Source organism: Loxodonta africana, chromosome 22, assembly GCF_030014295.1.
Source record: "Loxodonta africana isolate mLoxAfr1 chromosome 22, mLoxAfr1.hap2, whole genome shotgun sequence".
Taxonomy (NCBI): domain Eukaryota; kingdom Metazoa; phylum Chordata; class Mammalia; order Proboscidea; family Elephantidae; genus Loxodonta; species Loxodonta africana.
This window is the reverse complement of record NC_087363.1, coordinates 20,098,922-20,114,379: the sequence shown is the minus strand read 5'-3', so window position 1 is coordinate 20,114,379 and position 15,458 is coordinate 20,098,922. Positions and strand designations below refer to the sequence as shown.

The 15,458-nt window shown below is 40.5% G+C and overlaps 1 protein-coding gene across 1 annotated transcript in view; it reads right to left on the bottom strand.

Moving 5' to 3' along the window:
- Positions 1–271: 271 nt before the first annotated feature.
- Positions 272–15,458, bottom strand: part of SFMBT1 (Scm like with four mbt domains 1) — a 31,347-nt gene continuing 16,160 nt past the window's right edge. The window contains exons 15-21 of the mRNA XM_064275184.1: positions 14,940–15,079; positions 14,038–14,147; positions 13,000–13,175; positions 9,539–9,717; positions 9,119–9,370; positions 8,198–8,326; positions 272–7,335 (exon numbers count right to left, since the gene is read on the bottom strand). Of these exons, the coding sequence (XP_064131254.1) occupies positions 7,195–7,335; positions 8,198–8,326; positions 9,119–9,370; positions 9,539–9,717; positions 13,000–13,175; positions 14,038–14,147; positions 14,940–15,079 (1,127 nt within the window). The 3' untranslated portion in view covers positions 272–7,194. The remainder of the gene's footprint in view (positions 7,336–8,197; positions 8,327–9,118; positions 9,371–9,538; positions 9,718–12,999; positions 13,176–14,037; positions 14,148–14,939; positions 15,080–15,458) is intronic.

The following is a 15,458-nucleotide window of genomic DNA, read 5'->3' as shown; positions in this document are numbered from 1 at the left end:
TCCGTTTTCTCTGCTCCACGAAGTGTTCCTCCTGCTCCCAGGCCTGCCTGATCTCCCTCTCCCCCTCTCTGCTCCCACATTACCTTGTATGGCTGCCCGGCTAGAATTCTCCGACTGCTAAATGAGGCGACTGTACCCATGGCTCTCGCCCACCGAGCGTGAGCCTCCTGAGGGCAGACACTGGTTTTTACGCACCTCTGAATCCAACATAGTGCCTAGCACTGAGAATATGCAACAAAATGCTTTTTAAATGAATTTTAATTTATAAATTTTAAAACTCTCCACAAGGAATGACCATGGGCAAATACAATAATCAAATTAAGAACATAAGGAAAAATTGCATTACGGTCTTTAAGTCTAAGAAGGACTCTTAGGAGGATGCTCAGCTCCATGTTCAGAGGGAACCAAACAAGAGGATGTGTAGTTAAAGCAGAAGAGATTGTGTCGGGATATAAAAAAAGGAGACCATAAATCGCTCAATGACACAGAAAACTCAGGAGAAATTGCACATAGAGCTGAAAAAATGAGATTTTTAACAAAGCACTGCTCTGCACAGCCAGATGTGGAGGGATCCTTAAGGCCATTGCTGCTGTACCATCGCAAATGTAGAGGAACCAGCAGCAGTCTTCAGAGATCAGGGGCAGAATCCCCAATGCTAGGAGCAAGGTCACTGCTGGGAAATTCGCTTCTTCCTACCTTTCCTAAATTAAAATAAAAAAGTACCTAAACCCAGCAGGGAAAGTATCAGACTGCAGAAGGGGGGAGAATTCTAGAAAGGTTCATTTTATTAAAAATAAAAAGGAACTTTTTCCTTTATGCAGAGATGATTTACTAGCCCCAGTGGGAAGATTTTTGAAGAATGTATTCTGACCAAGATACCTTCCTTGCTGTCAAATTTGCACAAATGAAGTTAAACATAGCTTAAGATGTGTTTTAATTTGCTCGCCACCACTTACGAACGGTCATAATATACCACAAGGTTATATACACTCTTACCAAAAACAAAACAAAAAATCACGCAAAATATTCATCCAAAAGAGTTTCTTTTCTTAATCCTTTGAAGTTATACCATCAAACCTGATGGGAGTCATTTTACTAGATATTCTTAGGTGTATTTCACCTTAAGTGTATTTTATCGCCAATGCATAACTTCTGAAATCAGGAAAAAACAGCAAGCAGGAAGGATACAATGCAATATGCATTTCGTTGTATTCCAAACAAGCACTTAAAAAAAAAAAAAAAAAGATGAAGGCAAAATACATTAAACAGTGTGTCAGTCCCAATGACTCAGTATTAGGAAGAGGCCTGAGGATGGTGCTGGAACTAGCCAGGAGTCATCCTTCTTTGGCAGGCCTCTCTGATTGTCTTTAGAGAATATTCAACCAAAAAAAAAGAAAAAAAAAAAGAGAGAGAGAAGGGAAAATGAACACTTAAAAGCTCAAGCAAAACATTCAAACTACCTTCCCTGGAAACTTCTTACAAAGGAGCTAAGGAACTGCCTAGTTTTAACTTTGCCTCAGCTTCAAAACCTCTCTCAATCATCTACTTCTTGACTCCATTTGTCCCCAAAAGCCTACCCTCATCCTTTCAACACTGTTTATCCACCTCTATTCACTAAGCTGGAAACTCTGGTGGCATAGTGGTTAAGAGCTATGGCTGCTAACCAAGAGGTCAGCAGTTCAAATCCACCAGGCGCTCCTTGGAAACTCTATGGGGTAGTTCTACTCCGTCCTAAAGGGTTGCTCTGAGTCAGAGTCGACTCAGCGGCAGTGGGTTTGGTTTGGTTTGGTTTGGTTTGGTTTGATTCGATTCCCTAAGCTAGGCCTGCAGTTAGATTGAATAAACTCTGTAGAAGCCTGAGGTTTCCACACATCCTGAGAACTGGTACCGTGTCAGCAATGGTGGCACCATTATCCTTTGCCTCCAGAATTAACTGGAGATCCTTACCTCCCAGGGTCAGCACTTTACCTCCCAGGGTCAGCAATAAGGCTGTAGCTTATTTCCCTTTTAAAACAATCATTTGTGATAGGCCATAGCACCAGTACAGGCCCAACCTGTGTGTTAAGTTAGAAAATGCATAAAGGGAGTGGGAGTTTTAGGCCCATTTCTCCACCCCCTTCAACCCTCATTCCAGGTTTTGCTGGTTCTTGTGAAAATATAAGACTTTTGAGACAGTGCAATCAAGAAAATCAATCTCCAGTGCATTTACCCCCAAGGCTGCCCTCAAAAACAAGGCTATCTGTGTGGTGTGGGACAAGTACTGACGGGAAAAGCCCAAGTGAGTGGACTCAGAACCAGCTCCGTTTGGACTGGCTTCTAGTTTAGAACTCTTCTGCCAAAACTACAAGTCCATACTTGGTTTATTTCAATAAATTCAAATTTCGGAAATACATACATTCTCACATAAGGGGTGGGAGTCATCAAAAGTCATTAATAAAACATTTTAAGGTGAATAAAGGAAGTATTATATACCCACTCCTCATTTATCGACATGGTTAGGTACCAAAGACCAGGTCATTATGCAAAAACTGGCATTATGTAAAAATGGAGGATATCAGATCAGAAAATGGAGGATGACTACAACTTTACATAACTGCCGAATTGTATCATTACATGACTGCCAAACCACTGAGAATCATGGCCCAGCCAAGTAGGCACATTACCTTCACCATCACAGCCAGCATTACTCTCACCTCGGCAGTCATTATTGCCAGACATCCATCATTAATGCACAAAATAATTGGATAGTGGACTTTTTACTATTGTTGTAAATGCGAAATGTCGGACAACGAGATAGTCGCTAAGTGAGGAGTGGATGTAACTGCATGGAAGTGGCTGATTTCTTTTTGGTTTTGCTGGAGGCCCCATCCTACAGAATTTCTGAGCCAGCACCATGACCATGATACATGGTTACTTACAGTGAACCCAGGACCAGAGAAATTCAAACTTAAAAAGGGGGTGCCTGGTCCCCACAAAGATTTAGGGTTCATTTCAGTTAGTGATGTCTTCTCCATCAGCTTCATAAGGCCAACAAACTTCCTACCGTAGCAGAGAACACTTCTGAACTTGCACTTGCACAAACACACATACGCTCACTCACAAGCAACATCCCGATACACACGGTTCAAACCTAAGGTGTGTTTCCACTGCCAAGGCTTAGTTCTGAACAACACTCTCTGAGTTTCTATGGAAATCAACTGCAACAGTAAATGGCATCCTAAATTCAACAGTCTTTGGCGACAGGTGCTAAGTAAGGGTTAAGTGCTTGTGAGTTTTGCTAGTGAACGTCCCCACCTAGATAAATCTTACCCACTGTTAACAACTCCTGATGTTCTGTGTGTCCTCTGGAAATATTTTTTGGCTTGAGAGAGAGGTATGCTTCTAAGTCCTCTCCCACCTAAGGCCTTCCTATAGCTTTTAAACTCTATTCAGGTATCATGTTTGCTACTGAATTGGTGCTGGAGAGGAAGTAAGATGTAAGCAAGTCCTCAGAAAGCTGTGGTGCAATGCTCTCTCTCTCACAGTGAGATTTATCTGACTTCCGGGAGAAAAAAGAGGCATATAAAAGCCAAGTTCTGAACTGGTTTTCTAAGTCTGCCTCTACCATAACTCAATAAGCATTTGCCAAGAAGCTCATCTCTTCCAGAGATTTGTAAGTACCTTTCCATGACCTCGTGTATCTACAAGGTAGATGCTGGGAGCCACCTACATTGCAACGGAAAGGCAGATAAGGTGAAAGCTACAGGCCCCCACCAGTGCATTCCTGCATCAGCCACTTCAACTCTGCCTCCACTGAGAGGGATGGAAGTGGTTTACAATGAAAAATACCATAATCCCCAGAAGCCCACATAATACAGTCAAAAAGTCACAGAAAATCTGCATGTGCAGTGAAAGGTTTGCCTAACACACTGACATAACAGCCAGCTTTTCAAGGGCCAAGAGGATAATAGTCTGTTAGCCTGTTTCCAATTCGTCAATTCAGGATCAAAAATGGATCATGGGAAACTTTCCTTTCTGACCTCACACAAACTGAGGAAGGGGGGCAACTGCAGGGGAAATCTAGGTAAATGCAGGCCCCTTACAATGGACCTCTCATAAATTTAAGATATTGGCCTCTGAAAAAAACAAAGTGGACGCTCCGATGTGTGACAGGCAGATGTTTTACCCCAGTGTGGTGGGCTAAGAAAATCTGTTCCACAATCCTAAGAATCGGATTGTCATTGCTGTCCAGCCCAGCCCCGGCAACTCTGAGGCAAATGGAGTCTAAATTTTACACTTAAAAAATGCCCTCTGCCAAATTTCCAAGCAGTTATTCTCCCTTAGGTAATATGCGGGAGCCCTGGTGGTGTAGTGGTTAAGAACTACAGTGAGCTACAGCTGCTAACCAAAAAGTTGGCAGTTCAAATCCACCAGCCACTCCTTGGAAACCCTATGGAGCAGTTCTACCTTGCCCTATAGGGTCACTATGAGTCAGAATTGACTCGGTGGCAACATTTTTTTTTTTTTTGGTTTTTATGTATTATTTGGGGATAGGGGTTTGGGGGTATGTAAGTTTTCTTTAATGCAATTGCCTACTGAACTATCATTAGGAGAATTCAAGAAATATTAAGAGAAATCCACCCCACTTACCCATCCAATCTAGAATCAGCCTCTCTAGGAGAAAGCTGAACTTGAGTAATCACGGTATAAATAAGGGTGTGAATGAATATTGAAAGCGTTGGTCCTGGGCTCTACCCTGACCAGAGACTACTTAGGGCTGTATGTTTCCACTTTCAGGGGCTTAGTCCTCAAACCTGTGAGGGGAGGTAGTCCTACATTCTGTGGTTTCTATAGAAGTCAAAAGAGGAGCAAAATAACACATTCACTGTCATTGAGTTGGGTAAATTCTCTCTACTAGGAATTCTCTCTTATCTTCCTAAATAAGACAACAATGTAAAGCCCTAAACATTAATTCCAGAATTTTTTGTTCCACTGATTTTCCAAGGACCCTCTTTGTCATAATGTCTTGACTGCTGAGCTCTCAGGAAATTTTACTAAGATAATCACCACTCCACCCCCAAAATGTCTACTGGCTTAGTGCTAATTGTTCCCAGGTGTCTTATATACTTCCCTTCCATGGGCACGGAATTCATCAAATTTTTAAAAATCAGTTCTCTGAGTAAATTCAAACATATTAACTTTTACTTAAATGAAGATTCTTTCCAGATATATCTGGTAGTAACCTAAGCAAAGAGTTAATACTTTAATAATAATGATTTGGTTGGGGGGCTTGAGTTAAGGTGGTTCATTAATTATCCAGTAAAAAGAGAATCCAGATTACAGACTTTATGTGAAAAGAGGCAGGTGGAGAGAGAGAGGTGAAAGGGAAAAGGGAAAAACCACAATCAGTATAAATATGTAATAACACAGTAAAACCTGTGTGAGCTAGAACTCCATTAGGACTGCCTGGTTCTGGCTTTTGCATGTTTCACTGTATTACCTTACATGTGTATAGCTGTTTAGAATTTACCCAGTTTACAGCTTTAAGCATTTTCAAATCTTGAAGAGGAATAATTTGATTATAATATGCTGGTGACTAGTGGTGCAGTGGTTAAAGTGATCAACTGCTAACTGAAAGGTCGGAGGTTCAAAACCACCAGTGGCTCCATGAAAGATGTGGCAGTCTGCTTCTGTAAAAATTTACCGCCTTGGAAACCCTATGGGGTCGCTGTGAGTCGGAATCAACTTGACAGAGTGGGAGGATAATCTGAAAAAGCACTCAGCAAAGCAAACCTTTTAAAGAAGGCAGTCTATGTATGTGTCTTTCCTCAGTCCTTGTGGCTGGCACAGTACAGCAAACGCTTATTCTGTAACAGCTGGCAGTGCAAATCGCTAGTGACCATTTGCCTGGAGTTTCATGTCAACTTGAGTTGGTCATGAAAAACACCTACAAGAATACTGAGTTGTTGAGTGGGAATCCTCAGACTGTAGTTTACAGTCAATGTAAAGGCTTAACTGAAAGAAAGCATGAACATGGATCGGCAAAGAAGTTCCTGGAATGCTTAACCACTTCTCCACCTTGACCAGCCACTGAGGACACTGGTACGGAAACCCCAAGCTCTCCATCACCTGCCAAAGCACAGACCCTCCACCGTGTCCCCAGGCCATCTACCTGGAGACTCCGAGAGAGAAAGAGGCCACAGGCTTGACTGCGGGTCCAGGAAACACCTACCAAGTGTCACTCAAAGTAAGGACTCTAGAAATGACAGAAAGTTAGACAAACAACTATAGAGGACAGTGAAGACAAAATCAAACCCACTGAAGCCCCTCTGAGAACGAACGGGGAGAGAGCAATTCCACTGAAACAGCAACAATCTTTGAGATGCTACTTCGAACGAGCAGGCCAAGCTGAGTGAAGATGGAAGAAAAACAACAGTAGAGTTCTTAGATTAAGTCAGTTCAGGAACTGGTCTAAGTGCCCACATAAAGCAAGCAAACTGTTTTTTTCCTCCAACTTCTGTCATAATTTTAGCGTTCATGGAGCTTAAAAATGGCATCATACAGCAAGCCTCATACATGGCTGTAAGCTCAAATGTCAACAGAGGTAGTCAACGAAGGAGCTCCCAGGAATCGATTTTAAGATGGATCAAGGTGTGACTGTACATTCAAAACCCTCGAGCCACATAATCATCCCCAAAATGAACTGTTTTAATTTAAAAAGCTTAAAAACACAATGACAACGAAGCACTGATGCGCCTCAGGCACAGTCCCAAATCAGTGCTGTCTTAAAGCTATGTCCTCTCTTTCCAAGAAAGAGAAAGCAGAGAACAAAGTTCAATCTACAACGGGAAGGAACAGGGTGAAAAGAAAACAACCAAATGGGTGCTTTCCAGCAGCCTAGCGTCTTCTTCGTTTTCAGCCCACACCACTGGAAATGATTATTCTTCTTGTATGAGTCTTTTCCTTATAGCCTTTATTTTTCCAAAGCTGCGATCTGCTGAATGAGAGACGCCCACGTCTCCACTGGCAGGAGAGCCACTTCCATGCACAGTTTTTGCTTCCTCAGTGTGGGTCCTCCTTCCCTGAAAGTGCAAAGAGAGCAAGCGACACCTGCAGGGCCCAGAGCCCAGGACTATTTCAGCTCCACTTCTAGAGTGGGGTGAAGGATTCGCTGCATTTGTGCTTCAAAGATCCAGTTCACTTTGGTTGTCCTTCTCAGTTGGCAAACTGCTCATAAAAAGCAAACTTGATCCTCTCTATGTGATGGCAAAGTTTGATGGCGGGGCCCAATTTTAAGTCCATGCACTCTTGAACAGTGGGAAGGGTAAGGAGCAACAGGGCCTGACCATCAATTTCCTGCGAAGGCATAAAATACAAATTATCTATGATGTGCACGTGAACGGCAGCTCAATCCTGACAATCCCCATTCACTTTGGCTTTGTCAAAATCTGAGTCCCTATGCTTTGCTTTCATCACTTTTTTCCTTTTTAAACAAGTACTACACATTTCCGTTTAAAGGCTTCTCCTAGTCCTCCATACTAGAGAATCTTTAGAATTAATAATAAAGTTTTACCAAGGATACAAATTCATCTACAGTTTTTTCTCTGCAGAAATTTAGTAAACTAATTAGCCCTGTAACTGGCAATTAACTGTGCCAAAAGAAACATCTTTTTAGAGGATTCTTTCTAAGTCCAAGAGAAAATACTAACTATAAGCCTCAACGTTTTCCTATTCTATAACTTATAACGATAAGTTCTTCAAAGATGTTCAGTTTCGAACCTGATTATCAAATTATCAAAACAAAATTTGTTTCAATATTTAAGCGCACAAGGCCATTTGTTTCAGAAAACTTGCCTTAAAATTGATCACCAGAGCCTAACCCATTGGAGATGTTAATTAAAAAAAAAAAAAAAGCAAATCATTATTTTGGAATAGAATGCAGACAATAAGCATTGTGTGTTTGATTTTAAGCCATTTAAATATTTGGGGGATGGAGTCAAATTTTTATAAAAATGGGATGCAATGATAATCTGCTTCAACTATGGAATAAGTCAGATAACTGCTTCTCATCTTTCCACTCCTGAAATGGGAACCCATTTTTTTCTTTTGGCTTGAAATGTTTTTCCTAAGACTTGTAAAGAAGTAATAGCCCACTACTATACCCACAGTCCTTTGGTGAAGAGACACATTATTAAGGATTAAAGGTGTCCGCCATTACCTGGTCTAGGAATATCCTCGCTAGCGGAGCACAGTCGGTGGATCTGATGAACCGTACCACATCCGCCACACTCCACTTCAGGGGGTTACTGTCCAGGTGAAGCCTTTCAGCAACTTCAATTCTTATTTCCTTCGTTCCCACAACAAAATCAAACGGCATAAAAGCTATTTTATTCTAAAAACATCTCTCTATATAAATTTGTAATCCTTCAAGTTGGTGTAAAAGTGGTTTTAGACCATGATTTCTCCCAGCAAGGATGGAAGAGGCCTACACACATTAAGTACTCAGGAAGTGTTGGTCTTTTATAATGAAAAATACCAACGGGAAAGAATTTATCTCAAAGTTTCAGCACAAATAATTTAGACAATTTAAAAGAGAAAAGTAGTTTCTAAATCTCCCATTTGTTCCTTGGTCTATTTCAACTCTCTGGTAGGGTGCTGAAGTGAACAGGCTGGCACTTCCAGGAGAGATGGCCTAACTATAGGTTGTCGGGAGAAGTCATTTGTTGCTTGTGTTCACGGACTCTCTTTAAAAAGTAAACCATTTATAAAACCCTAAATTAATTGCCATTATTCTAGTCTGTGTATATACATACATGTACATATGAAATGTACTAAAAAATGGCTTAACTAGAATTACAAGAATAAGTAGTGTATTTCTAAAAAACTACACGTATTATGAAAAATATTTTTTAAAAAAAGCAATTTTCCCTAAACTCGACAGGCCACCCTGAGAGTCCTTCCTCAGGACCATGATCTGCATTCACGCAACCCTTCAAACACAAGTAAGTCACTGCATTGGGAATAATTGCAAAACAGACCCAGGAAATTCAGCATCAGCCTGTACTGAAAGCAGTGGAATGCCAGCATCATTAAGTAGATTCTAGAGGGGAAAACAAGAGCCTATCTTTAGAATGGGTACCTTTGGCGATGGAGGTTTATTCTCCTCATCAGAGAAGGAGAAAGTGCGCAGCTCCCTTTTCCTCCTGTCCCTGTCTGGAGGCAGCGACGTGGATATCTCACTCTGAGTGGGCGAGGAGGAGCATGACTTCTTCTCCGACATTTCTGACTCTTCCTGTAGCTCATCCTGCTGCTCAGATATACTGCCCTCACTGAGGGAATCCTCATCCCCTTCCTCCGGGTCATCTTCATCTTCACCTTCACCCCCACTTCCCTGGAGGAAAAGGAGAGAAGTCTCATTGACATGCTGTTCCTGAGCCATAAAGCTTCGTTTCCCACAGGCTAGAGATCTCAATTAGAAAGACCTGCAGGTATTCTGTGTCCACATTGTAAAACAGTGGTCACCTGGTTTCTAGACATTACACGTCTACACAGATCATACCTGGGGAGAGCCCGCTGGGGTATTATCGACAGATGTTGACGAGTGTTTCTTCTTGTGAACAAAAACATTTTTCCGTCTCTTTCTCCTCTTACTGGCTTTTTTCAGGACACATGCTAAGTTACTATGCCCACCAGGTGGCCTCCCAATTCTTTTATTTTTCTTCTTTCCATAATAGTGTGCTAAACATGGATGACAAAGAAAAATGAAGTCGCTTCGTTATTTTTGTGCATCTCAAACCACAAGCGCCGTAGCAGCAAACAGGCGTACTGTGTTTTATTGAGGCCTGAACTCTCTACAGGGGAATGAACAGATCTTAAGTGGAGAGTCTGATTAGTGCCGACAAATGCATAAATCCAAGTAATCCTCCCCTGTGGAGATACAGAATATTTCCATCAACTTAGAAAGCTCCCTAAAATGCCCATTCTCTCCCAGTCAATCGCCCTCACCGGAAGCAACTGCTATTCTCGTTTCTATCACCATAGGTCTGTCTTGCCTTGTCTGTGGAACCATACAGGAGGTACTCACTCTTGGGTATGGCTTCTTTCACTCGGCATGATGTTTCTGAGCTTCGTCTACGCTGCTGTGCTTATCGGGAGTTCATTCCCTTTTATTAAGGAGTAGTATTTCATCGTATGAATGTGCCAGTTTACCCATTTTCCTGCTGATGAGCACCTGGGCTGCTTCCAGGTGTTGACTATTAATTAAGGGATAATAAACATTCTGGTACAAGGCTTTTTTGTCGACATGTTTTCATTTGCCTTGGATAAATACCTAGAAATGGAATTACTAGATCATAGATGTATGGTTAACTTTTAAAGAAACTACCACTCTTCCAAAATGGTTATATAACTTTACACTCCAGCAATATGAGAGATCTAGTTGCTCTATATCTTTGCCAACACATGGGACTGTCTTTTTAATTTTAGTCATTCCACTGGGTATAGTATTTTTCATTATGATTTTAATTTGCATCTCCTTGATCACTAATGATACTACTTTTTCATGTGTTCGCTGGCCATTTGTATATCTGTATATTTTATTCAAGTCTTAATTTTTCAAAATGGTTTCATTTCTTTTTGTTATTTTTTTTAATTTAGATGTAATTCATATAAAATTTTATGTAGACGTAAATTAACCATTTTATGGCTACATTTCATGTACAATGACTGGTTTTGAGTACACTCACTATGCTGTGTAATTATCACCACTATCTAATTCCTCAACATTTTGTTTTTCCTTTTATGATTGAGTTGTGAGAGTTCTTTGTCAGATATGTGTGTTGAGAATATTTTCTCCAAGTCTGTGCGGCTGGTCTTTCTCTCTTTTTTAAACAGTATCTGCAACAACAACATTTAAGGAATATTTGCTATCCCAAAATCTTGAGGCTATTCTCTTTGTTTTCTTCTAGAAGCCTTACAGTTTTCACTTTTACATTAGGCCTATGATCCATCTAGAATTAATTTTTTTATTCAGCGTAAGGCAAAGCCAAGGTTTTTTGGTTTTGTTTTTTTGATTTGGATATCCAGCTGTACCAGTGCCACCTGTTGAGAAGATTCCCTTTTCCCACTGAATTTCTTTGACCCCTTGTTGAAAATTACTTCACCATGTAAGTGTGGCTCTATTTCTGGACCCTCTGTTCTGTTCAATTGCTTTAACTATCCTCTCATAAATACCACCCTATTTTGATTACTGTAGATTCACGGCAAATCTAGAAATCAGACACAGTAAGTCCTCCAACTTTATTCTTTTTCAAGATTGTTCTGGCTAGTCTAGATCATTTGCATTTTCATATAAATTTTAGGGCATGGAGAGAATTGCAAAAATGAAACCCATATAGTCTAGCTCTGAGTTATGTATTAAAATATCAAAATACAATGCAATTTTTTGCAAAAGAAAAATTCTAAGGATGTAAATCTGTTTGACATCACTCAAATAACTCAAATAGTTGAGAAAAATTATCAAGACTTTCTCTCCTAAAATCTAGGCTAATCTGAACTATATCATTGTGAAAAATAAATTCAGACAAAAAGCAGAATAAAACCCATACATCTTTCAGAGGCTCAAAGCGGTGTACTTATTTATGTACTTATATGAATAGTAAATTTGTACTTTAGCTCTTCATAGCTGCAATTTGCTAAACTAAGTGCTGAATGTGATAAAATAATTTGCTAAGACAATCACTGTCCTTAGGAGTTTACAATCCAATAAACAGAAATAGAAACTTGAAGGTTAACTCTTACATGATTTTCTAATTCAAATACGGATTAGAAATCTCATCATGTGAAAGAGAACCTTGCTACTCAAAGTTTGGATCTTGGACCAGCAGCATCAGCAGCACCTGGGAGCTTACTGGAAATGTAGACCCTCAGGCCCCAGGCACCTACAAACCTGATGAATCAGAACCTCCATTTCAACAAGACCTTCAGGTGACTGCATGCACGATAAAGTTTAGGAGGCACAGAATCAGAGAGCTCTAAATGAAATATTTCAAATTTAACACGGTAAAATCCTCATCTTGATTAATTCTCCCAGGTGACATCAGGATTTGTAGGATTTGTAGGATTCAAGGAAAGACAGGATCAGAATTTAGTCTCTGGGTGACAAGGCCTTGACAAGGCTCCATATCAGAAATGTTATTCTATATGCCTAAATTTGTTTTTCTTTTGAAGTTTCACAAAGGAGAGATTAACAGTAAGATGAAACAGGTGTTGTTACGACAGTTCCCAGAGGGGTTAAGCAGGTACCCTCGTCTCCTGCTATTTAAGCTTCCCCAACCATGCTGGCTTCTTTGCTGCTCTCCACAGTCACCAAGCACACTCCTGCCTCAGGCTGTGCCCTTGCTGCCCCTACCTACAACACTCATACCCAGATGGCTGCATGGTGGCCCTGTTACTTCCTTCAGGTTCTTACCTGGCAGGAAGACTTCTCTGGCTACCCATATAAGCAGCACCCCACCTCCTGGCCCCCCTCCCTCGCTCTCCTTGCTTCATTTTTCTCCACAGTACTTCTCTCTCTGTATTTGTTCACTGGTTTATTATCTGTCTCCTACATTAGAATGTATGTCCCAGTGCTAGGACAATGGTGCCACAGGGTGGGCATTTAATAAATACCTGCCAGCTCTATGAACATCTACGAATATCCTGTTAGATGTTACAGATAATATATACACGTTATATAGAAAAGCTGACAAACTAGGGTCTATGGCCTGTTTTTGTATGGCTCTCAAGCTAAAAAAAAATTTTTTTTTTAATTGTAAAGAGTTGTTAAAAAAAAAAATAAAACAAAGAGGAATCTATAACAGACACCATATGGCACACAGCCTAAAATATTTACTCTCTAGCCGTTTAGGAAAAAGTGCCTGCAACCTCTTCCATATATGAATGTCTGCAAAATAAAAAATTTTCCAGGATGTAAGTTATGGTCAGCTGCTACAGTTAACAAATTTAAAAAACATGACTTACTGTATTTGGTCTTTGTAAGTACAGAGCAGTTCTCAGAACACTTATCTAGAACCATCCGTGGACCAAAGAGGTTAGGACAGCATTCCAGTTTGATACAGGTTTGCCGGCAGAATTCAGTCACCCGATCAGCTGTTTTCACTATCTCAACCGTAGCCCGGTAACTCTTTCCTTTATATCTGTCATTAGAAGAAATCGAATGCCAAGTTTATTGGGCTAGTGATTAAAGAAAAATCATGCATATTAATAGACCTGAAAAGCTCTTTGTTTCTCAGAATATTCTGTGTCCTTTACAGTCTGAGGACCTGGAAAACAATAAAGAATCTATGCATGTTGTACTTAAGTCAAATTTATAATCTGGTAAACTGTGAGAACTAAAGGCTAAATTATTTCAAGAACAGAAATCAGCAAAATAGGATTCCTGCTTTCTGTTCCTAAGCTTAAGGTTTTCAAATAGTAACATCTACACTAACTAGTACTGAAATGTGACTCTTCATTGCGTTTTTCCTTACCCTAGGGCAGCCTGCCTCAGAGCGGCTCACAGACCCCTGTAACCTACCAACCAGCAGCTGTCCATGAAACGATGAGGTCAGAAAGCAAGAGGAAATGGTTACAAACTTTCAAGGTGATACAGAAAAGTAGTTTTATGGCTCTTGAATCTAATATTAAAAAAACTGTACTTGTATTTTATACGTCTTTGGTGGCATAGTGGTTAAGAGCTATGGCTGCTAACCCAAAGGTCGGCAGTTTGAATCCACCAGGAGCTCCTTGGAAACTGTATGGGACAGTTCTACTCTGTCCTATAGGGTCACTATGTTTTTCACATTTCATATGTTTAGTAATTCATTTTTAGCATATTTTATAAAAGTATTGGTCCATGACAGGATGAAAATTTAAAAAAGAAAAGAAACCTGGTCCTTCATCACAAATAAATGAAGCCCTGCCCAAGGGAATGTAAGAATTCTAGTATGAGCTGCAGGAGAACGGATTCTGTAACCTGTTAAAGACGAGTAAGAATAAAGAACAGAGTAGCTCACTTACTTGGCTTTTAGGACTTCCCCACATCCATGCCACACAGAGTCTTTGTCCAGCTGGAGCTCCCGAAGGACACGACTGGGTTTATAGGCTGCATTGATAAGTAAAGTGAGGACCTGAGCTCCGTTTTTAAAGCAGATATACAGGAAGGAGAGAAAAAGACCATTAGAACCACAGCACTCTTGCCAACTATTAGAATGTTAGGGCCAGTTAGGAGAGTCATTCTAGTCATTTTAATTAACGAATATTAACAAAATAATAATAACAAAGATACAACAGCTGCCTAAAGATGCAAATAAGATAACTTAAGCCCCTCTTAAATAAGCATTGAAAACATTACTGCAGGAAGAAACAGGCATCGTGAATTTCAAGTTACTCTAGCACATGCTTCCAAGTCCTTTTCCAGTCATGGTACACACAGTAAATTATATTTGCTTGGGACACTGTGTAGACAGCCGAGCCTTCTTGTGGCTGGAGTCTGGCCCAGAAGCTCTGGCTGCCCCAGACCCTGCCTCATTTCCCTGATGTCTTCCTCATGTCTGTTCCCCTCAGCACAGCACACTGGCTGAGAAGCTTTGTGAGTCCAGTAGCTGTGTAGCTTCACCATGGCCCTAGGTTCATGCCAAACTGCCTCTCAGTCTTAGACTTCTCACATTCACTCTTGAATAGTTCTCATGTGATCTCTGACGGAAGACCTTTCTACACCGACAGACGTGACCCTGCTACGTGAAGAACTGCTTAGGTGAATGTCCCCTAGGCAGTAAAGATAATCACGTGCACTGTCCAAAACATGAGAAAAGTCAGTAACTTCTGATAAAACCTAGAGTTGTCACACAACATGCGGGTCCCTGTATCAACAAGACTGCTGTGAAATTCTCAAGCTGTTTTGTTCTAGGCCAGAACCTTACCTCTCTGAGGACCAGAACACAGTTCCCAGGTCCCACACATTGAGGCAGCTCAGCGATTCTTCCTTTGTTAAGATACGGCCCTGAGAAGCAACGGTGGTTGAAGTATATCTTTGGACAGCAATATTTCCCATTAATCATAACTGGGTAATGAAGAGAAACAAATATTCAGAACAGAGTCATTTTCTACTCCATGTTTCCAAAGGTTGATTACTGGGAAAAAACCAATCATATCCACCCTTTCAAGAGTGCCCTTGAAAGACCTCATACTTACAATAACTCCATTATAGACTTTATCACTATGCTGAAATCAAGCAATGTCCTGAATTTCATCCCAATTAACTCCAGGGTTAATGTTATATTGTTCCTCTATCAATAAAGGAATTGGAGGATTTACTTCAAGAACCGATGATGGCTCCTGACAATCAATGATTTCTAAGTCTTTAAAAACCAACTACTCAATAACTGTGGAAAATTTCTAGGGACTGATAGCAAATATTATTCAGAACTACAGTTTGTCTC